At 41.6% G+C, this 24192-nt stretch overlaps 2 protein-coding genes across 7 annotated transcripts in view; one reads left to right on the top strand and one right to left on the bottom strand.

The window, feature by feature from the left end:
- Positions 1-102: 102 nt before the first annotated feature.
- IL7 (interleukin 7) lies at positions 103-13554 on the bottom strand. 2 transcript variants are annotated; one of them, XM_083451455.1, is made up of 6 exons: positions 12969-13554; positions 8956-9083; positions 5052-5123; positions 4529-4570; positions 3392-3511; positions 103-2763 (listed from the first exon to the last, which is right to left on the bottom strand). In XM_083451455.1, the coding sequence occupies exons 1-6, from the start codon at positions 12976-12978 to the stop codon at positions 2611-2613; spliced, it is 525 nt and encodes a 174-aa protein (XP_083307581.1). In that variant the 5' UTR covers positions 12979-13554; the 3' UTR covers positions 103-2610. The 2 variants fall into 2 exon arrangements, with proteins under 2 accessions (XP_083307581.1, XP_083307580.1); XM_083451454.1 differs by lacking the exon at positions 12969-13554 and adding an exon at positions 10557-11453.
- Positions 11489-24192, top strand: part of LOC310682507 (uncharacterized protein) — a 35471-nt gene continuing 22767 nt past the window's right edge. For 4 of the 5 annotated variants that reach the window (XR_014513923.1, XR_014513924.1, XR_014513925.1 and 1 more), the window contains exon 1: positions 11489-12774. Coding sequence is in view for 1 of the 5 variants with exons in the window: in XM_083451460.1 (XP_083307586.1) it covers positions 12537-12774 (238 nt within the window). In the remaining 4 variants the exon portion in view is untranslated. Of the gene's footprint in view, positions 12775-13579; positions 13724-24192 lie in introns of those variants that run through there. The other variant, XR_014513926.1, reaches the window with a different exon arrangement.

The following is a 24192-nucleotide window of genomic DNA, read 5'->3' as shown; positions in this document are numbered from 1 at the left end:
TGAGACTGGGTATTCGTGTGCAATACAAATTGTTAAAGTATATAGTGTGCTATTAACTGGGTCCCTGCAGCTTAAGCTTATATGCAAGTCAAACCCCCAATATTTTGTTTATTTTTATTTAAAATATTTATGTTTTATTAAATATACAAAATTGTTTACATCAAAAATCCATCCAACTCAATATAAAAGAAATACACACAATTTAAAGCAGCAGCATGAATGAGGAAAGCAGTCAAAAATCAGTTAAAATTAAGAGCAAACCAAGCAGCCACCACTGATTGCCATTAAAAACCTTGAAGATTTTTTTCTTTGTATAGTCAACATGTACATATTTAGTAAGTGGGGGGGGGGGTGCCCACTAAAAGTGGGCCATGCAAGTCTAGTATCGGAAATTGGGGGAATCCAGAAAATGACTCTGAACCCAACCTTAGATTTTGAAAAGGCTTATATGGCAGTCCTCTACTCAGGTCTAAAACCCCATTTGCACTGCACCCGGAAATGCACTGGAAAGAACTTAACACAGGTGAGTTAATACTCCTCTACTATGTATATTTGCTGTGTTTAAGAAACTGCTGCTAACACTTCCCATGTCAAACTTGTGCTCAAAATACCTCCATGCACTCTCTTGAAAAATAATAAAATCCACAGAAGTCTACTCCCATATTTCAGTGTTTGTACAATGTTACAATGGAGAGCTGGGCCAGTGTGCCTTACTGGCTTGACCAGGTGGGAAATAAGAATAACTGGAAGCATGAAACAGGAGAATTCAGGTCTGATGCACAGGTAGGCTAAAACACAGGTGGCAACCTATGGACTGCATGCAACCCTCAGCTGTTCCTCCTCAGTGCTGTGAAGAGGAACAAAAGAGCCAGTGGGAAGACATTACCCAACAACAGCATGATAGCTAGAGTACCGTTGGCTCTCTTTCTAGGTGCATGCGTTCTGTAGGATTGCTGCACAGGAGTAAGACAATCTAGTGACATAGGTTGGGACACCTGGCTGCCTTCCTGATGGATCTTCCGTTTCTCATTGCAGCAGCACAAAGGTACATCATGGGGCATGGAAGGAGGCTGACTGGGCAACCAAGAAGCTAACTGCCATGATGATAAACGGAAGAGCCAGCAGAGAGTCAGGCAGGTGAACAAGTGCTGGCCATCGCAGAGGGAGGGATATAGCGAGGCCACCAAAGGTGGTATACCCTTGGGCTCAACTTGACTAAAGGAAGAAGACGTAAGTTTTAACAGATATCAAACATCTTCCTAGAAACAGGATGTTATGTACTAAGACATTTATACAGGGCTTTTTTTTCCAGTTAGAGCTCACTGAAATTCAGTTCCAGCGTCTCTCAGGTGGGCACTATTGTCATTCTAAGAGGATGAGGGAGGCATTCATGGTGAGTTCTGGCACCTCTTTTTCTTGAAAAATAGCACTGCATTTATAGCTATTAACTACACATGTTATAGTAGTGTTTTGTTTGCATTCCAAATTTATTTAGCTTAATCCCTGAGAATTGAGATCATGGTTACATTTTTTGGCTTTACGGTTGTTGTTCTTTAAAGAAGAGTTAACAACTTTCTGCTTCCAAGCTTTCTGTTTTCTGCTTCAAGACTGTTTTCTCCCACAGTTAATGCTAGAATGCACTACAAATATCATTAGACAGCAATATAGATACAATATAGGAGACAGCAATATAGATACTTTTAATACTAAAAATAGTTCAGAACTCTGCAATTTTATGCAAGACAAATATAAAAACCATTTGTTAAATTAAAACATTCTAGCTGTAAAATGCCAGTATTATTTTATTTTTAAAAATCTAAATATTTTAAGTTAAATGGCTGTTTGTTGCATTAAATGGCTGGCACCCAAGAAGTCAATTCCAAATTTGAGCAATTCCTGAGTATTCCTGCAAGTACCTTTCTAACTTTCACAAAACAAAGCAGCAGTACTTTCCTCATATTCACAGTTTAGCTCCTAGAAGCTACCTACACTCCTTCTTACTACAAATCCCCAAACCAAGAAACTGTACTCTTCATTCATCCTTTTTTCCTTCCAAGCTTGCCTTTGGTCCTAAAGTGGTTTTGAAATCCATGAAGTACAGTATTAGTAACTTAAGAAATCCCACGTAATGACTTTTTAAAAAAACAACACCACCACAATGTATTACAAACACATAATTTTCTAAGTTCCTTTGTATTTTTTAAAGTGCTTCATTGTTTCAGTTGTAAGTTTAAAACAGTTGTCGGTTTAAATAATATATTTTAAAGGGCAGGTACAGGTTTTAATGACCGATGAAGTACAGATTGCAGTTCTCCACCCCACTGGTCAGTTCTCTGCTTCCACTGGTGTTGAAAGTTTCCTTGAGACACAGAGTGCCTTGACTACAAACTTCCAACTTTTTCCTCTGTGCCCCCTCTTCCCAAGAACGAAAGAACTGCAGTCTTCTCAGGGACTTGGTGCAGAAGATTTGCATAAGCAAAGAGGAGATAGTTGCAGTGCTTAAAAGTATTTTTGTAGAAAACCGGTGTGCTCTGAAAAACCAGAGCGTTGTGTAGTTCATAAAGCTTCACTTAATTGTAACAAGCTTTCAAATGCTTCATCCTATTCCACTTAAGTCCAATGTGACATCAGTTGATGCCAACATGACTTAAACCGAACAGTTATATCCTTTATCAAACATTGACGACAGAGCCTTTTGATATATCTTACATTTGGACATGGGTTTTCTCTTTGTCGTTTTATACCAGTGTTGCTGTTACAGTCCTATATTTTTAAAAAAAAAAGAAAGAAAGAAGACGAGATGGCTGTTGAAGTGTACATAGATCATCTTTTTGAGTGACAATATATCAAGTCTGTATACAAAACATTTTGAAATTGGTAGGCTTAAGAATATACTAGCTACATTTTAAGCCACTACAAAACAAAAAAGGTTGTACAAGGTCATGGGTAGGCAAACTAAGGCCTGGGGGCCGGATCCAGTCCAACTGCCTTCTAAATCCGGCCACGGACATTCTGGGAATTAGTGTGTTTTTACATTAGTAGAATGAGTGCTTTTATTTAAAATGCATCTCTGGGTTATTTGTGGGGCATAGGAATTCATTCATTCCCACCCCCCAAAAAAATTATAGTCTTCCCCCCCACAAGGTCTGAGGGACAGTGGACCGGTCCCCTTCTGAAAAAGTTTGCTGACCCCTGTACGAGGTGTTTCAATAAATCAGCTAGGGGGGAAAGCAGTTAAGTGCTATGCAGGTAATAACAATAGGAAAATGATGGATATGTTATTGAATCAGCAAATTCAGTGTCAAATCTTCCAGAAGTAAAGAGGGGTGCACAGATGTGAGGGGCAAGTAAAAGTAGCTGACAGTAAACAAGCTGCAAAAACAAAGCATACCTTGAGCATTACCAATGTCATACCGGAAACCTCATTCATGTTGTTCTCTACACTTTCAGTGAAGTTACATCTCTTGGTCATTCTTTGAAGATGGCATGCCACGTCGCGAATGTCTCTCTTCTGTAAACAAAAAAATAAAATAAATGTTAATGAGTTGGAGTGCTATTAGGCTTGATACAACTTTCTTACACACTGATCCTTCAGGCTCTTGGCTCTCAAAATTGAATAAAATATTCAATATGTTGATCCCTACGCCCCACTTTTACTTCAGTGTGGAGTTTAATTCCCAGTCTCTCTTTTACACTACTTTCAAGTGACACCGACACTTTGCTAGGTCTTCTCCATTTAATGCTGGTGCCTCCAATAACTGCTCTAACATTAAAAACAGTTAAACTTTCCATAGGACTGTTTCTTTTATATTGGGTAATCCTGTGCAGCTCTAAGGCCAGCGGGTACTATCCGTGTACAACTTTTCACAATGGCTTGGGCTAATTTAAGTGCCAAGATTAGTTCTGTTCTTAATGGTTTTTCTATTTTAGTATATACTTATATATATCATACGCAGCTCTGATACTTTATGACAGACAGAGAGTATATATAGGGTTGTAATCAACTAAGTTTTACACAAAGTAGACTCATTGGAATGAATGACCCTAAGCTAGCTGTGTTTATTACTTTAAATGGGTCTAGTCTAAACAGGGCTTACACCCTATATTTATGAATAAATTCAAATATTACAAGATGCCATAAATTTCCAGGGATGCTTCCTTCCTTCCAAACCCTAGTAAGTGCTGCCTGTGAAACAATATAAAATGCAAATAGAAGATAAAGTCAAAATGCCCCCGTGAGTTGTAAAAATGCTTTATCATGCCTTTATAAAAGCTCAAGCCATTTGACCAGGCTGGTCATGCCTTGGTCATGCTTGTCCATGCTCTACTTCTAGCTTCAGGCCAAGTATAAGAAAGTCTGGAAGGACAACACACTCATCCTGCTTATACCCTGAGCAGGTCACAAGCAGGGAAAAGGGAAGGAAGAAAGTTAAGTGTCTTTCATAGTTATGGTATCTTTCCTTGCTTGTATTTGCTCCACAGAAACTAAGGATACAGTATATACTAACTCCAGAAAAATCAACATTACCAAAGCTGAATTGCAGAACACTTCTAGTCCAGTTGTATTCACCTATAACAAATTAGAACACAAGGAACAAGCATGTTAATTCAGATGTTTCCGCATATCTCTTTCCGGTGTAAATAAACCCACTGTTGTATAACCAGTCAATGGCTTGTGCACATTACTGTGGTCAGTTCTGAAACTCTGTGGTAAATGTTTCTACAAGTATTCATTTACAGCTATCATTTTGTTGGGCGCTGTCAGGATTCCCTTTGGCACCATCCCACACCACTTCCCTACACACCTTCCCAGGTGTGAAGATCAGCATAAGGTCCTCTCTTGGCAGTTCCACCAATGCATCCAGGAATCAGACTATCAAAATGGCGTCTGGGCAGATTTCAATTCAAAAAAAGCCCGAAGACTTGGGGGGGGGGGAGGGGGAGATGTCCCCCCCCCCAATAGTCAACAATGTCTCATAATTGTGAAATCCTTTCCTATTGTGCTTGCTCTACAGAAACTACAATGTGTTGTTGTTTTTAAGCAACATTACCTCCATTGTGCTGCAGAAAGCTCTATTGGTGTTAGACCGGTTACATCCATCATTTTGTTCAATCTGGTTTTCCTATAAATTAGAATGCAAGTAACAACGTTTAAATTTAGATGCTTCTGCGTCTCTTTTTCCAGTGTAATAAGCTCAATGCACTCAATGATTTGACCATGTCCCTCAGATCCATTGTGAAAGTATGAGAAACATTTCTGCAAGCATTCATATGCAGTGGTATGTTTTCCCTCCATTTGGTTCATCAGCCTGGAGTAACTGATCTGCCTTGCCGGGTACGTTTACATGGAGACAGTATGAAGTCAGTTGGATACAACACATTTTATGTCCAAACCTCAAAAATAGATTAATATGTTTGTTTGTTTTTTAAAAAAGGAAGACATAAAAGAAGTTGTTGAAGAGGAAAATAAATGCTTGCCTGCATATTTTAGCTTAATTTCACATTTTAAAAAGCTTTTCGTTATTTCAGCATTCCCCCCCACCCCAAGTATCTAGGTCTGTACATGAACACCACAAATGTTCTAATCCAGGATGAGAGGACATCCTGGAAGCACTGTATGTTGTCAACTGTTTCAGTTTTGCATGCCGCTATTCCTACGGAATTTCCTTACTGTTTTAATATATTGACTGTAAGCATGTTTACTCAGAAATCAGAAGACTAGACTTTCCCTTTTCCTAGATCCATAAACAAGCATTTTAAGCTAGATAAACTATTGACCAGGGGAATTCAACTGGATACTTTGTTAGAAAAGGGGTAGATAGCCTTTTTTTGGCTCTGGGGTGGCATCCACTCTTGGCCAACTCTACAAGAGAACTTAACATGATCCTGCTGGAATAGGCCAACAGCTTTTCTGGTCCAGCATCCTGACCTCAGCACATTCAGACTCTTCCACTCCTGTGGATTCCAGTAGCTGCTATTCAAGAGCATACAGACTCCAGCTGTGGAGGCAGGGAACAGCCACCATGGCTACTAGCTACTAGATACTCAGTTCATTTGTATAATCCTCTTTTAAAGCCATCCAAATTCATGGTCATTGCTACCTCCTAAGAGAATGAGTTCTACAGCTTAAATATGTGCTATATCTTCCAGCATTCAGCTTTATTAGATGTACACGAATTCTAGTGTTGGGAGAGGGAGGAAAAACTGTTCTCTGTCCACTTTTCCCATGCCGTGCATGGTTTTATAAACTTCTCTCTTACTTGCTTACTCTGTAAATCAAAAACTCCCAAATGCTGTAACCTTTCTGAACCAGGGAGTTGATCCACCCACCCAACCCCCCCAGTAATTTTGGTTGCCCTTTTCTGAACATATTCCAACTTTACAACAAACCGGCAAATCAGAACGACACACAGTATTCCATTTTTGGTTGTACCATAAATTTAGATAACGGCATTATGATTTTCAGTTCCTTTCCTAATGATTCCTAGCATGGAATTAACCTTTTTGACAGCTGCCACACCCTGGGTCAACATCTTCATTGAATTATTCACTATGATTCCAAGGTTTCTTTCCTGGTCAGTCACTGCCTGGTCAGTTCAGGCCCCATGAGTATTATTATGTGATATGAAGGGTTTTTTTTACACCTACATTTACACTTGTGGTGCTGTGGTCTACACCGATCAGAAGGTGGCTTGCCGATCAGAAAGTTGGTGGTTCAAATCCCCGCAACAGGGTGAGCTCCTGTTGTTCGGTCCCTGCTCCTGCCAACCTAGCAGTTTGAAAGCATGTCAAACTGCAAGTAGATAAATAGGTACCGCTCCGGCGGGAAGGTAAACAGCGTTTCTGTGCGCTGCTCTGGTTCGCCAGAAGTGGCTTAGTCATGCTGGCCACATGACCTGGAAGCTGTCTGCGGACAAACACTGGCTCCCTCAGCCAGTAAAGCGAGATGAGCGCCGCAACCCCAGAGTCGTCCACGACTGGACTTAACGGTCAGGGTCCTTTACCTTTACTTTACACTTGTTTACATCGAATTGCATTCGCCATCTTATTCCCCATTTGCTCAGTCTGGAGAGGTTATTGGGAAGGTCTTCTCAATCTCTTTTTGAACCCCTTATCCTACAGCTGAAGTCATTTACTTTAATCACCTCTATACCACAATCCTTTTCAAGATTAATCCCATCATCCCAATCACAGCACACTACAAAGCAGAGACCAGGAATGAACAAAACATCCCTTTTACTGAGTGCATGCAAACACTCAATGAACAGTTTACTAAGTGAATTTATCCTGCTAAAGCAAACCATATCCTAAAGTTCTGTAAAAATAAAAATAAATTCTATTATTTTGACCCCGCCCATCTGGCTTGAGGTGATTCAATCAATCACCTTCCTGTCAAGCTGCTCTAAAAAGGCAATCTCTCCATCTAAACGGAAAATGACCACAAGGCAGCCTGTAGCAAGTACAAAACAAAATTTGGCTCACAAGTATTTAAGAAGATCCAGTTTTGGTGTCTCAGTACTGCAATCTTTTCCATTGTGAAAGTTTGCTAATTATTCATCCCTTGGCAGTTAAAATGTTTGCTCTATTTCCTACATTTTGGCACAGAGATGCCTGGCAGCAGATGTACCAGAATGATGGGAAAGTGACTTGCAAATAAGCAAGGAAAAACCCATTTCCCTAGAACAAAAATAGAGAAAGGATTAGCTTCTGGGAGGAAAACTATAGCTGCTTCCTAGCAACGTATTATGGAATTTTGATAACAAATTAGGTAACAATGTAATAGATTGGATCCAGACATAGGCTGCAGTCCTAACCCTACTTACCTACCTGGGAGTAAGCTGCATTGAACTGTGGGACTTACTTCTTAGTAGATATGGTTAGGACTGCACTGTAAGTGAGTTGAACTAAGATCCTATTGATTTCAATGGTGCAAATTAGTCATGGTTTAACAACAGTGACTTAAACGGAGATGAAGTTCAACTCACTTAGTTTGGATCCAATCCATGAATTACAGCAGTTCTGAAATCACTTCAAGACATTCAATGTGAACTCAGCTACCTGCATGTTGGATGCCAAACAAACAAACACTGTAATCAGAAGCATAGCTTGTTTTCTTGGTATTAAACACTGGCAACAACCCAATGACAAATTACTGTTGACTCAGCAGCTGAGATAGTAGAGGGAAACAACCACAAGGCATGAAGATGCAAGTGGAAGCACATCTCTTCCAAACAAAGCGATGCTAATGCAAATCAGCAATTGCAGCATTGTATGCATTTGTTATTGTGTTATTATCAGTTGGAAGAGGCAGGGTTGAATCCTAGCATCTCCCATTTCTCCAAGTGTGTACCAAGGACTAGTTCTGCTTTCTTTTCTAATGCCACCATTGCCTCGGGTCTGATTTTCTGTCACCAATTCACCTGTCATAGTTCTTTCAAAGAGAACATTTCAGTTTTGCATGGAACTACACCAGGATTTGTTTCATAATATAATTGCCATACATTGCTATGGAGGAGAGAAAGGTATGATGGCTCATGTGAGTAGACTGGGGGGAAATACTCAACAATTCAATATTTGCCCAGCACTGGCCATTTTCAAAGCCATGGCACCGTTAACTTTGTCTGTTCAAACCAATTCATGTTTGTTGTTATCTGTTGTTTTAACCACTGGCCTTACTAAATCTTTTGTCTTTTTTAATGGTTTTATTGTTATATTGCCGTCCTGGGAACTCTCTGATTGAAGGGCAGTATGCAGGTGTAATTTATTACACAAACGATACCATATATTCATAGATTCCCACATAGTACACCTCATTTCTATATTTCAAGACAACGGGATTACGAACATCTCCATTGGGAATGTTTTAACATTTAGGGTGTTAAAATTGCTCAGATAAATACATTCCGCCCCCCTCTCTCTATATATGTATGTATATGTATATTAAATGTTACCTACCAGCTCGCGAATGTTGAAAGATAGAAACATTTCATATTTTTTCAGGAAAGCATTCATGGAAGCAGATGAACCAACTGGTACCAAAGCTAGGAACAGTGGCAGAATCCCAAAGATATACCTTAAAAAAGCTAGATTACAAAATTACATTGAATTACAGTTTGTACCAAGGAAGTTATATGCTCAGCTGACTATGGTAATATGACTTAATATTAAATAGTGATGGGTTGGAGATGTGTAACAGATTACTGCTTGATAACATTATTCAGATTTATACATTACAGAGGCAGGGACTGAGGACATAATGAGAGCAATGCTATGCTCATTTACCTGGGAGAAAGTCCCAGTCAACTGAGTAGAACTTACAAATGTGTAGACATACACAGGACGGCACAGCACTGCATCTATATGTCTTTGTTTTTTTAAAGGGTGGAGGAATGACTCAGTGTGTCTGGCTATTAATCAGCAGGTTGGTGGTTTGAGCCCACCCAGGACCAGCTGTGGGCAGGATTCCTGCACTGCAGGGGGTGGGACTAGATGACCCTCTTTCCCTTCCAACTTACAATTCTATGATTCTATTTGATGAAAAATACCCAAACCGTTTACAACAAAAATGACATAGAACCATATAATAAAAACCCTATTAGAAAGTTGAAAACAGATTATCAATTAATCACTGGAAATATCTATACTTAACTGACTACATAGGCCTGGTAGAATAGTTTTCAGCAGAAGGCACCACCTGAATCTATGTGAGCAGAGCATTCCACAATACTAGGCCAATGGCACTAAATCATGAGGATGGAATTCCTTTTATCAAATTCTATTAAAGGGGAAATTTACAAACCATATTTCCTGTGGGCATTTTAAAGTTGGCTTATTGTTTAGCCTGCTCTACTTGGTTTGAAGACACATCCTTTTTTCCTTTTCTTTTTTTCCTTCGTGAATATATCTTTATTGTTTTAAAATAAATACATTTATGAAGAGAAAACAAACAAACAAACATACAAGCAAGCAGGCAGGCAAACAATAAAAAAACAAACAAACAACAACAAAATAAAAAACAACAAAATTAATATGTCTAACATCAATTATACTCCCAATAATGAAACCAATTATAAAACTTGTAAAGAGAAAAATTAAAAATGACTTCCAATTAGTCTCACTGTACTTTATCTATTGGTTACCTTATACCACACAGTTACATATAGTTTCTTTTTACCTCCCTACGAACTTATATCTATACAAGGGTCAGTCTAATTCTGCCAAGAGGTTTCCTTTTATACCATAGTTTTTTAAGTATTCTTTAAAAATTCTCCAATCCTTATAGACTATTTGTTTTGTTTGGCCTCTTATCCTTTCTGTAACCATTGCTTGCTGCAGATATTCTGCCATTAGGATTTGCCAATCTGCCGTGTTAAGTATTGTTGTATTTTTCCAATTTCTTGCTACTAAAATTCTGGCCGCCATTATCCCATACATGAACAATGTTCTTTTCGCTTTTCCTATTTCTTTTGGCAATATGATTAATAGAAATATTTCTGGCTTTTTAAGACACTTCTAAGTGTGTGGTAATTAAGTTTTAGGTAATTTTATTGTCTTACTGCAGCAGAGGTCCATTAGGGCAAATGGTACAGTGGTACATCAAGCTCGGACTACCCTCAGCCAGCCCCCACTTGCTTAACTTCACACTTACAACCAGCCCAGGGGATGGCACTGGCTAGCAGCTTCCTTCTCCTTAGTCTCAGTGTTGCAGATTCAACTACTGTAGTAGAATTCCCACCAATGGAAGCCCACACAAGGACTTCTGCTAGCACAATGAGGCTCCCCTCCTGTCCTCCCGTTGTGTGCACCTCGCAGGAGGATAAGAGGGCAGATTGTTCCTTCAGGCAAGCAAGAAATGCTTGTGTCGATGGAGCAATATGCTTAACCCTATGTTGAATTTCTCCCTCAATGGAGAGAAAGAATGGGAAGCTATAATTTAGCTGGCTCTGTCTGTCATCAGCTCTGGCTCCATCTACTGCTGGTTTTCTGCTTTCTTCTGCCCTTCCAGTGCCAACAGCCACCAGGGTTATTGCATATTGTTTTTTTCGGCACGATCAACTTTATTCATGCCTATTGTAGCTTGCCCTGGTATCCATGAAGATGAAGGGTGGTTTAAAATATTTCAAAAATTTATTTTTAAAAACAAATGACTCATGCACCACCCACCTGCATTTCTACACATATCGACAAAACCAGGCACTATAGGTAAGCAATGGAAACAACGAGCAGGGAAACTTTCCTGTTATTTCTGAACATTATCACTGCTACACAGCTAAGGGTGGAGGTTGAAAGAGTGGAGATTAGGGCAAGCCAAGGAGACACAGCATCCTGCTGTACAGCATAGTTTAGCCAGCCAACAGGAAGAAATGCCAGCAGAAAGAAACAAGCACATGAACAAGCTTGCAAGCAAAAAAGTGGGGAGAGCTATACAGTACAGGGATTCCTTCGCTGAACAAGGTGAGATGGAACACAGTCTACTGTTCCAACTGTTTTACAGTCCTCACTTGGCAGCTTTTCCATGCTAGTGGGCATAGTCTGCACAGTTCTGGGAATTAGCAGCAAACAGTGCTGCCTGGCAACCTTATCTGTCTGTCTCATTCCTCTTTACCCATTGAAAGTGAAACATCCTGCAGCAAAGAGGATACAGAACTGGTGAAAAGCCTAAAAGTGGTATTTTTAAAAGAGCACCAGCCTGGATTCAAGAAATAGTATAACCCTCTGAGTTTTTCTTGCTAGGGATTGGGAATCCGCTAAAAACTACTGCAGCTGGTAGCCTGTGACTGACCCAAAGCCACTGGAATGGGGGTGTCTAAAAAATGGGGTGGGTTTTTAATGCCACCCTTAGTTTAAACCATGGCCCGTGCATATTAAGGAACTAATGACAACCTGGAATAAGTACATGGAACTATCCCATACTGTTTGCAGTATAAGAGTCCTCATAAGTTTATCCCCCAGACACCTGCCACACACACATAGAGAGAAAGATGGTGCTGTGTATATTTGAACTGTGGCAAAGGGCACTTGCAAAAGCACCTGTTGGAGGAAAATCTTCACGTTCGGCTCTGGCCAGCCAAGATCATTTTTGGGAAGGATCCCACAAACCCTTCTGGAGAGGCAGAAGAGTCTCATTTTGATACCCTTATGGGCATTGCAGTTCTTAACCTTACGGTTTTTTAAAATTATTATTTCCTTGTTTGAGAGAAGGTCAATTAAGGGGTTACCATCTTTTGCAACGGTATCTTTCCTTTTTTAATGGCTTTTGGTGGTGTTTTACTTTTTGGGTCGTCCCGGGGAAGTTTTACGGGAAAAGAAGGCGCGAATGCTGGCATGCCGGCGGCGGGCAGCACCTGCAGGAAGAAGCGAAGCCCCGCGCCTTGCCAGCTGGAATTAAGCCCTCGGGGTTTTCTGGGCTCCGCGCGGCGTGTGGAAACGCCTGGCTTCCGAGGACTTGGGAGCGGGGTTAATGGCACCCTTCGAGGGCGGGGTGACACTTGGCTCCGAGGACTCGCTCGCCCCAACGTGCCTCGCCTCGCAAACAAATGTCCTCCACCACTCCCCTGCCTTTGTCTCCGGGAGATTTCGGGTGTCTCTGCCCAGCGCTGCTGGGAATAAGGCGCTTCCAGTTTCGCTCTGGAAACGCGGGGAAATTCCCTCCGCCGGCCGAAGGGGATAAAAGCGCGGAAGCCTCTCACGCGGCGCGCAAAGGCTCGAGAGTCGCCGAGGAGGCGCAGCAGAACGGCAGCAGCAGGAGAGCGCGGGCTCAGGGAAAGCGCAAAGGTGGGTTGTCGGGAGACAGACGCTGCGGAGAAGGGGCCACGGGAGCGACTCGAGGTCTCCGCTTCCCTCTCCCGTCTTCCGCGGAGGGTCTACGCGGCGCCGAAGCGGAAGGGTCGGCGAGCAGGGCGCGTGCGCCCGCGACGCAAGGCCGAAGCGGGCTATGCGCGCGCAGAGCCTCGCCGCCGTCTCCTTACCATGGAACATGGTCCGCGCGGAGGGAGTTTGCCGCTCATGATGGTGGTGGGGCCAGGCTCGTGCCCATCGCGCTGCCGCCTTGAGGCGAGACCTCGGGTGCCGCGGGGGGGGGGGGGGAGAGAACGCGAGCCGAGGCTGAATATGGTCGGCGAGCTGCGCGAAGTTTTCAGCGAAGGTTGAAATAAAACGTTCCAACAAACACAATTGGCCGCGGCTCTTGGTTTGTTTTGCCTCAGCCTTCGTTTTCTGGGGACAGCAGGCAGCCGAACCCGGGAGGCTTTCGACTGGGTCCAATTAAGTTTCGCTTTGCGACGTAGCCACTAGCCGCGGAGGGTTCCAGTCAGTCAGCGAGGAGCGCACGGCGAGGAGCCCGGGCGCGTCCCACCCGCCTGTGACCGGGCGCCGCGGTGTGGAGCCGGCGCAAGGCGCACGCGAGCGCAGGGCTTGCCGCGCTGCTCCGTCCCGCCGCTCCGCCAGGGCAGCGCTTTCCCTTCAGGCTCGTCCCGCTGGCGCGCACTGACGGAGCTCTTGAGCGCTCCTCCGAGGTTCCTCGGCGAGAGGCGTGGACGGAGCTGCGGGTGGGTTTTTGCACGGTGCCGGCTGAATGGCAGAGGAGGTGGGATCAAGCGGGTCTCCACTCCCAGCAACGCCATGGGAGCGCTTGCGGCGGAGGCAGCCAAGAAACTTGGGGCTTGGCGTCTGGAAGGAAGGAAGGAAGGAAGGAGTCATTCATGGAGATGCCAGCGAGTGTCAGGTTGGGTGGGGTTTTCTCCGAGGGGGCTGGGAGGGCCGGAGCTTGGAACTCGGGCTGTCATTTGCCAGAGATGGAAAGCGCAAAAAAAGAGAGCTTTCTCCGGGGTGGCGCTGCTCTCTTTTTGTTGGAGGTTTGGCGAACTCCTCGCTCTTTCCCTGAGACCAAGAAGCTTCCAAGAGGGCAGAGGCTGGTGGGAGGGGAAAGAAAGGGCTGGCCTTCCCGTCTAGGGAAGGTTCCTCGGTTTATGGAGTTGTACTCTGGCGTGGTCAAAGAGTGGGGTGAGGGTGACCTTGGGCAAGATCCCCGGAGTCACTTCTTTCCCATTGCCTTCTGGTAACTGGATAATCTGTTTCCCTGCTTTCCCATTTTTTCCAGTCTTAAATTCAGTTCTCCCCATTTCCAACTTGGTTCTGCAACCATGAGTGCCAAGCAGCGTGCATGGCCCTGGCACCGAAATTTGTGGATACCTGGCCCCATCATGGGGAATGTGGTTACTTGGGCACTCAGGGCCCCAGAGACTTTGCACCTGTGCACCTCAGTTTGCAATTAATAGAAGAACAGTCGTGAAAATTCGCCAGCATTTTACTGCATATCCCCTTGTTCCGCATATTTTTCTATAGACTTTTATAGTCCCCCCATATAATGCATTTTGTATGTTGTCTTCACATTTCTATGCATTTTTATGCAGAGTTTAGCCTGGTTACATGTGCATTTTTCTTCTGAATTCTTGGCTAGAGAACTACATTGTAAAAATTCAGGGAAGTTTGAATTTCAAAGGATGCCCAGTGCCTCGGTTGCCTTGTTATTTGGGGCAGTGCAGATTAGGTAAATTCACCTTCCCATGCAAACTGAACTCAGTTTCTCACCAATTCCCACTTGCACTCTCCCTCTGAGCCTAGTTTGCTCTTACCCCTCATGCTTCGCACTGTGTGCATGACCTGAGAGTGGAAGGTGAACAGGCAGTGAGTGACCAAGGGGGTGCTGGACTTGAGAGTGCCCCCTCTGCAGGGGTGTGGGACCTGGCAGGAGCCCAGCGATGACAAACCTGGGCATGGGTGCACCTTGGTCCCTTTCTATTCTGTGCCACTCTGCAGATAACAGCTAATCTGTTTGCTTTAAAGGTTTGTGCCAAAGTGCAGGCAGGTAACCTAGTGACGTTTGGTTCTGCCAGAACATTATCTTGAGGAGTACAATACTTGAAAGAAAATTTGCATATATCAAGCAGCCTATTGGTGAGCTGTAAATATGAATGGGTATGATCGTCACAACTACCTTTAAAAATGTGTTATTTAGGACAGAGTTTCATAAAAATGCTGATGAATTTTCGGGGTTTTTTTTAAGCTGCAAAATGTGGAGAACTTACTTGGAAGAATGAAAACAGGAGGGAACTGAAATTGATATATCCTCGCATACCTAGTTGTGCCCTGTATATATGTGTACGTGCATGAATGCATGCAATTAAAAATGGCCATACCCACTTTTGGTCACACCCACCTGTGGCATGTGGTCCCCGGAGGACTGGGCAAAGGTGAACCAAAAATGGTTAGCCACCACTGATACATAGGGAGGATGAGGGAAGGGAGACAGAAAAAGTTGTGTTTGGGGCTTGAAAATACAAAAACCACATGCTAATAGCCAAGCTTTTTATTAAGAGTTAAAATTTCAGAGGTTAGCAATTATAGCTGAACCCTGAGAAATCTGGATACATGCTGCCAAAAATAGCAGAACAAAATATTTTCTGCAGTGTTCTCTTTCTAAGGGCCAGCATAACAGTACTCAGTAAGTAAAGTATACTGCAATACTTACTTCTTTTACTTCCTGAATTGGCCATTTACTTCCTGAAGTGAGTTGTTCTCTTCACTATGATATGCTCTTTTGCTGAAAGATTATTCTCTGTGAACATAAATTGCTTAACAAAAAACGTTTTAGTTGAACTTAAAGAAAGCAAAAATTGTGTAATGAGAGGAAAGTGTTTTGAAATACTTCATATCTTATTAAATTATGGCATGCCCGAGTTTGGCCGTTGGCCCTAGATGAAACAGCATTTCAGCAGTGGAGGAGGGTGAGCAGGGAGTGTGAGAAAGGCAAGTTTACATAAGTGCAGCTTCAATTCATCAGATATACCAATGCAGATGGTAAGATGGAAAAAATTCTGGTGCTCTGGAGAGTGATCTAACTGAGCATGCTTATTTTACTTTTATTTAGTAAACAAAGGTTTTTCTAAATTGTACCTCGTGCTATGTTTTTGTCCCAATATGCCACAAGCATTTCACTTGAGAAATATACTGTACATGTTTTTCTCATTTACATGCCAGGGACAATCACTTGAAAAGCATTACCACTTTGCAACTGGCACACTTGCCCCAAATACTATAGGCATCCATTCATTTTTATTATTGAACATATGAAACAAGGTGGAAAAATCCCTGGAAATATAAAGCACCAGGCTTGGGAGTGGGACGGGACTGATTTTTTTTTGGGGGGGGGGGAGTCTAAAATCAGTGCCCAACAGATTATATGCACAACAACAGCATAAGGGGGTTCTTTTCCAAAACAGGAAGTCATGTTCCAATCACAATCTTTTGGTGGTGTTTCCTATAAAAGCCAATGCTCTGTGTTTTACTGGTAAATGCTTCTATCGTCATCTCTTTTGCAGTTAAGTGTAGCTGGAAAGAGGACCAAATAAGGCTGATATAGTTGATTGTGGTGTCTTGAACAATCTTTGACTCTTTGATAAAATACATGTATAAAGCTGGTTCTGTCTCCATATTGACATACCGTATTATGTTGTGTGTCATTCCCTCTTGCCCCGCCCCGGAAAGCAATACTGTATATATCACAGTTTAGGGAAGGAGTGCGTATTCTGTCTGCAAACATGAATTCAGGGGGACATTCCAGATCTGAGCCTAAATTGGAACCTTTAAACTGTCCTTTATAATCATTAATGCCCTTTATTTTCACCATGCATGTCTTGTCTTCTGGGTCTGTATGTAAAAGTGTCGAATGGCTGTCAGAGACAACTGTGGTGCCTCACAAATCACAGTAAAACGAAACAGCTTCATAAGCCTGATTGTAGGAAAATACACTTTCTTTCTCAGCATTCACCTCTAGTTATGTAAAGTACAGGCCCATCCATAAACAGGCACTCTGCCTTCCTTTTTTTTTTCTTTGAAAAAAATCTAATTAGGATAAACTAATTTATGCCTACTCAAAAGTAAGTACCTCTGGATTGTATAGGATAGCAGCCTAAAAACTTCATGGGCCCTCTTTTAAAAAATATTCATAGAAGTTATTTTTCTTTTCTTTAGAGAATTCTCATACACCATTTTGTTTCTCATTTCACGTTGTTCCTCTTTTTCATTCATTTCATTCATTCATTTTCGAGTCATGGTTCCTCATTTTAAAGCAGGGGCAGAGGGGTTGAAATTTATGAATGGATCTCCCTTCACATGCACACACGGTAAGGACAACTTTGCTATAACAACTTTGCTACAACAACCTACAGCTACTCCATTCATGAAAGATGAAGCAGCCTAGATGCTGCCTATACCACAGTCAGTTCATGTTTAAGGGAAAATTAGTGTAGATTTTGTGGTTTATTTAACAATATATAATAAACCACGTAATCATCAAAAGCCTCTGAGTAGTTTACGTAAAACAACATGAAATATTTATTAAAATATTACTGCTGTTTGTTATATTTATTTGTCATCTCACACTGAAGTGTAAAAACAAAACAAAAAAAATTGAAATAACTAAAAAAAAAAAGTATGTTAAAATAAAACATAAAAAGAGCAGTGAAACAAGACCTCAAGTGGTATCGAGGTTCAGAAACGAGAAGCCAAAATGATCAAGGTTGCATCGTTTGGGACTTTTTAGTTTAGAGAAGAAGCAGGATCGGATTTAGGTTTGATGAGGCCCTCAGCTACTGAACGTAATAGGGACCTTTATATGTCCAGCTGTCCTTTGTCAACAACAAATTCTCGTTGTTTTTTGTGTTGAATATATGCTATGTTGTAATTTATGGACCTAATAGGTATTTAAAGCCATTTGCACATAATAAAATATGTATTTTATCAAAGTAATGTTTGAACTTACATTTTGGAAATGTACATCCAGTTTTTTCCCCTTTAAATTTTTTTGGGTGGCCCCCAAGAGAGTGGGGCCCTAAGCTATAGCTTGTTTAGCTTATACGTAAAGCCGACACTGAAGAGGCAGGGATACGAGATAGAGAAGAGTTTTTCTCCCTCCTAATGCTAGAGCTCATGGAACTTGTAAACAGCATACTAGACTATCATTCTATGATTCATCCCAAACATGTGCAGGCTCTTCTTACAATCTTATGAGCTGCATATTCCTGCATTTCTTGGGGCTAGACTAGGTGATCCTCAGGGTCCCTTGCAACTCTACAATTTGGCTCATCCAAAACACATGCAAAGCTTACCCACCCTAATTAAAAGAAAGCATACAGAAAGAGGACACATAGTTACCCTCCCAGTTAAGAACACGAGTGAATAAAAAATATTTTTGAATGGCACCTGACAGTCACAATGATAAAATAAAACTTTTTTTTGGGGGGGGAGATATATGATTGATCAAAAACATAGGTAAAACCAGCCGTTTTGAAGCAAGGGTACATAATAAAATTACATGTCTGGGTAGGCTGTCAAGGTGTCAAAAGATGTCAAGGAAATAAACTACTATCTGACTTTTAGAAGACGTCTGAAGGCAGCCCTGTTTAGGGAAGTTTTTAATGTTTGACGTTTTACTGTGATGTTAATTTTCTGTTGGGAGCCGCCCAGAGTGACTGGGGAAACCTTATTAGATGGACAGAGTATAAATAATAACATCACCATTATTATTATTATTATTATTATTATTATTATTATTATTATTATTATTATTATTATTATTATCTTGCCTGAACAAACACGTTTTTAGAAGACACAAAATGCATCACAGTAAAGGTGCCATCCCAAACATAAATGCAGTTGGAATTTCAGAGAGCAGGTGCTTCCACACTGAAAAATTTAAAGAATTCTTCTATTTTTTTTAAAAAAACTTATTTGATAACTGAAATAATTTTTCCTGCTATTTATTCATAACAAATGTTTGTCATGTCTATGTGTGAAATGGTGGATATTTGCTTTTGAGTAAAATAGCAGGGGAAATATTTTGCATGTATTGAGACTTTTTAAAAACGAAAACTATAAATAATAATCCCAAAATTTCTGCTTAGTGCCACATATACACCAAACCAGATTCAGGATCAGGGGCAAAAAAAACCCTAGCTTTAATCATTAATAAATGACCGGATAATGTTAACTAATTAATGGGCAGTAGACAGGTAACACTTCTTTCTTGTTAAGACCAGTTTTCAAAATCTGCAAGGTCCTGCCAGATTATTTTTACAAATTAGTTTTGTGTTTAAATATTATTTCATTGGACTTGTAGTCAAAGTAACAGAGGAAAAATATGATTTCATCGGAATTGTAGTCAAAGTAACCAACAAAAAAAACAGTTGGGGTTGGTATACATTCTGTTGCTAAATCAGCTGTCATATACATGGTGAAATAAGGCATCGAATGACACCAGTGACAAGGAAGTATTGCATATATTTTGATACGTAAACATTTCTTACAGTAAATTGAAGATGATCAAGTTCTGTGGAATTCTAAAAATAGCTAAATATTTTAATACATTTTATAATTGCTAAGCAGAGCTTTGCTTTCTTTATACACACACGTTCAACGAACCTGTTGAAATGGAGGACAAAAACATGTTTACACAGGCATTCCCTTGATCTCTCTTCTGTTTTAATTTCTGTGTTGTTTTAATGTAGCAAGGGACGCGGGTGGCGCTGTGGGTTAAAGCCTCAGTGCCTAGGGCTTGCCGATCGAAAGGTCGGCGGTTCGAATCCCCGCGGCGGGGTGCGCTCCTGCTGTTCGGTCCCAGCGCCTGCCAACCTAGCAGTTCGAAAGCACTCTCGGGTGCGAGTAGATAAATAGGGACCGCTTACTAGCGGGAAGGTAAACGGCGTTTCCGTGTGCGGCTCTGGCTCGCCAGAGCAGCGATGTCACGCTGGCCACGTGACCCGGAAGTGTCTTCGGACAGCGCTGGCCCTTGGCCTCTAGAGTGAGATGGGTGCACAACCCTAGAGTCTGTCAAGACTGGCCCGTACGGGCAGGGGTACCTTTACCTTTACCTTTTACTTAATGTAGCAATGGGGGACTGAATCCGACCAGTGGGCTAGAGCTCTATCCATCATTTGCCTAATATGACAGGTGGGGGCGGGCACTCATGTGTCAGTCTCCTGATGTCACAAAGATGTCATGCAGTGAGGTGCTTTGAAGTCTCCGTGATGGTAAGGACGTCAGGATGGTAAGGATGGTAAGCACAATGCAGGACTTAGAAAGAGCCCTGTGCAGTGCTTTGTTGTAGTGAGCTGATCATCAGCAACCTCTAGGTGTTAAACAGGTCTCTTTGCAAGGCCCTTCAAGCATCAACTGATTGGTAGTGACAACAACCTTCCCTTGCCAATACACCATCAGGAAGACCTTCTGAGGCTCCCAAGAGCTGCATGTTGGCAGCTTCATCTTCACCTGTCACCCGCCATCACATGGAGCAGGTGGGCCTTGTAGGCCAAACTGGAGCCTGTGCCGACCCAGATTATGTTTGCTGGCTGGAGCTTCCCCACCCCTAGTTATTGTGAATTTTAATTATGGATGCTTATCTCTGTATGTTACTTTTTGTAAGGAAAAATTCCATCACACTGCAGTTGGTATGGCTGCCAATAGGATCTGCACAGAGAGGGCTCTGCGAGCACGCCTGCTCTCCCCCTGTCGCTGCTACTGGTTGATTTGGGAGATGGGGTATGTGATGGGGCCAACAGAACGAGCAAGACAGGCAGGGGGTCAGTCTCCTTCGTCTGCTTCCTTCTGGTGGTGGTGGGGTGAAGGGGTGAAAGACTTTCTCCTCTTTATCGCCACCATCCCATCACCAGTGGCAGCATCAACAGGGGGAACTGTGTATTGGGGCGAGCTGTTTAGGGAATGAGGGGATGAGGATTGGCAGTGAATTGGGGTCGGGGTTGATAGGTACATTGGAATGGGGGAGTTGAAGTTGAATGTTTTCCTTTCTTCTCCCCGCCCTTCCCCATCTGTTCTGGTTTTTCCTCCAGTGTAGAGGGAGTGTAGGGATGGAAAAGGAGGGCAGAAAACTCCCTTGCACTCATGCAAAAAGTCAGTGGCACCCACTTGTGAGAACTGTCCTGGGTCATTTCCAGATTGTCACACTTTTGTGTGTATCTCCCACTCAGTTAGAAATATGGTATACTGTATGTCCTTGGTACAGTAAGAATGCAGATAAAGCAGGTACATTGCAAGAGGCAAAGGTACTATAGCACTCTTGTGAAACAAATACACATCTTTTTTAAAAAAAGGACTTTTGTGGTAAGGGAAGAGGCAGAAGTGCTGGATAAAAATCCATGTCATGGCAACAAATAAACCACGCAAATGTTGTGAAAACAAACCAGGAGTAGTTGCATGATAGACACTTCATCTGGAAGTTACTCTTGCAGCAATCAACATCTAGAGCATGTTTGCTTTCAATAACTTTGATATCTGTTTCTAGTGAAATTCTGTTGGGCATCTTTTACATTTATAAAAATGTGTTATGCAGTTTGAAATTTATACAGTCTGTTACATACAGTGCAAAATGCACAGTATGTTGATTTTAAATAGTTGTTTTCTAGCTGACGCTGATGAACAGTATAATGCCTTCAGAATACCCAAAGCATAATGCAATATGCATAATGCAATGCTTTTGCAAATAAAAAGTTTTTATAGTGCCTTTTTGGAGTACCTCATTATGAAGGTATGGTCTGCTTCTCCCCCCCCCCCCAGCCACTTTTAGCCTCTCTTTCAACAATCTTGTCCATTGCAGTGTGGTTTTTTTTTGTCCTACAAAACCTACAGCCATGAGAGTCATGGAGTAGAGCTGCCCAAGGTTCGATTACTTGGTCATCCTAACATGTAATTAAACAGAGACAGCTTTTATATATTTTTCTTTTGAAATGCCTGTCATTGTGATGGGTGGGATGTAAACAGAGAGAGGGGAAGCTTTTCTATTGCAAGGGCACTCTGAAAGTATAGTTCTCTGTGCATAAACACGTTGCACTTTCCTGCAGATGTGCGCATGGATCATGTTGTGCCTTCACTGTAATAGTGTCGACAAGTTCAGCACTCTATCTATTGCATTTGTACCCTACTCTTCAGCCAAGAAGGTTCTCTCAGTGGCTTATGTAGAATCAATGAAAACAAGACAGTTGCTGCTCGCAGGCAATCATTCATTCATTCATTCATTCATTCTCTCTCTCTCTCTCTCTCTCTTTCTCTTTCTGTCCCCCAATACATGACATACAAGGGGAAACGGATAGGGAGAGAAGAAGAAAAAATCAAACTCAGACACCAAGCCTTCGACCATTGCCTTTCTTGAGCACTTGTGGATAGGGGACAGGCCCTAAACACTAACAAACATAAATGTGGAAATTAGGGGTTTCCATGCAGTAATACCATCATTTTGCAACTGTGGGGCAGTCCAGCAAGCTAATGCCCTTCTCACATTTGTGTTCTAGCAAGCATTCATAGGGGGAAATGGGGCAGGGATGTAGCCAGATTTATTGGTTCTACTATGTGCCCTTTGGTGTTTTTGTTGGTGTTGGTGGTGGTTCTAGTATTCAATATTGAATTTGATATTGTTTCTAATTCATTAGCCTCTCAGAGGGCTGTGGGCCATGTGGTGGGTTACAGATACCAAGCACAAATCAAAATACAATAGTAAACATCTCCCAAGTAAATTAAACTAGACCTAAGAGACCAAGGTTCAAATGTCCACTTGGCCATAAAACTCATGGGGCAATCACTGCTTCTCAGCTTAACCTACCTCACAGGTTTGTTGCGGGAATTAAATGAGGAGGGGCCGACTCAATGTATGGAGAAAAAAACCCATGTATTGGAGAAAAAAGGTGGGGTGTAAATTCAATAAATAAAATCCACTCCAATAGATAAAGTAGAATGCAGCCATTGTATCAAATCATATAATGAAGGCACCAGACAGTGCAACAATAGTCTGTATATTGCTTAACCAATTATTCTAAAATTCACAGTTAAAGAAGTTCCTCAATTATGAAATCCAGTTACAGTAAATGTTTTTTTCCCTTTCTTTCTCTTCCTTTTGATGCAATTCATTGTAAAAAATATGGCATGTGATTGGTTAAAACAGGAAGCTCTCTTCACATGCAAAGACCAAAGAGTTTTGCTGGTTGAATTAATTCTGAACTCATTGCCCTTCTGAGTAAAGTTTTAAATTACCACAGGGTAATTTTCCCACCCCCTCCCCGCAAAAATACTTTTTTTTGTTTTAGAAGGGTTTAACACAATTGTTCCAAGATATTACAAGGTTTTTGAATTGTCAATCTTGTTTTCAGTGCTTAGAACTTAAACTTGTTAGAACTTACACAAGATACTCGTGCTGAATGCCAAAGGAAAGGAAAGTTCGTGTTTAGGTATTTCTTTTAATTGGTGTTACCTACTCTTGGTTCAATTGTAGCCATAATTATTTTAACTGCTATTGATATTTTAGGTATATTAGTGTTTCGCTACACAAGATTTGTTCATTGTGTTTGTTATTATTTGATTGGCTTCATTTCAGTTGCCAGACTGGGGAAATTCATAGGTCAACGTGTCACTCTTTGAATTAGGAACCTAGGTATTTGGGACTTTGTGCTTAAATTCTATATCTGTTTGTCATTCAGAAGTACTCTTAATAATTTTGGGAGTAAGCCCCTCTGAAATGTGAAATGTGAATAGAAAAGAGCAGACCTATAGAATTGTGGTGTTAGGTGTGATATTATTGTCACTTATTTTGTGAAGTTTAGGGGTTTGTAGCCTACCTGAGAGGTATCTTCTGGCTTAGGGAAACCCAAGGTATGCAGAAGTACGGAACACAGGAACATGCCACTGGCTAGATTTGGCACAGAAACAAGCTGTTCCCTATCACTAATGTAAATTACTTTAAAAATATGCCACCACAACTAGTACTGGGCCAAAAAGCATTCATTCAATCCAGCTGAATTTCATAAAACATTCCCTGAAGTTTGTGTTCAGTGTATGAATTTAAATCTTTTTTGTTCTAACTTAAATACACTGTGGCAAATGGTTTCCCTCCTCAGTTTCTCTTTCTCTTTCACTCTCTCTTTCTGTCTCTCTTATTCTTAAACCAAAAAAAAGGAGCCTTGCATCTGCTTCAAGTGGTAGCTTCACTGCTCCCAAATATACTGTGTTTCTGGGCCAGAGTTTTCCTGGAAAGGATGTAGGGAAAGGTGTCACTCTTTGAATTAGGAACCTGGGTGTTTGGGACTATGCTTAAATTTTAGATCTGTTTGTCATGCAGAAGTACTCTTAATAATT

This window comes from Podarcis tiliguerta (assembly GCF_965153285.1).
Source record: "Podarcis tiliguerta genome assembly, chromosome: 7".
In the NCBI taxonomy this organism is placed as follows: Eukaryota; Metazoa; Chordata; class Lepidosauria; order Squamata; family Lacertidae; genus Podarcis; species Podarcis tiliguerta.
This window is presented reverse-complemented; position numbering and strand designations above follow the sequence as displayed.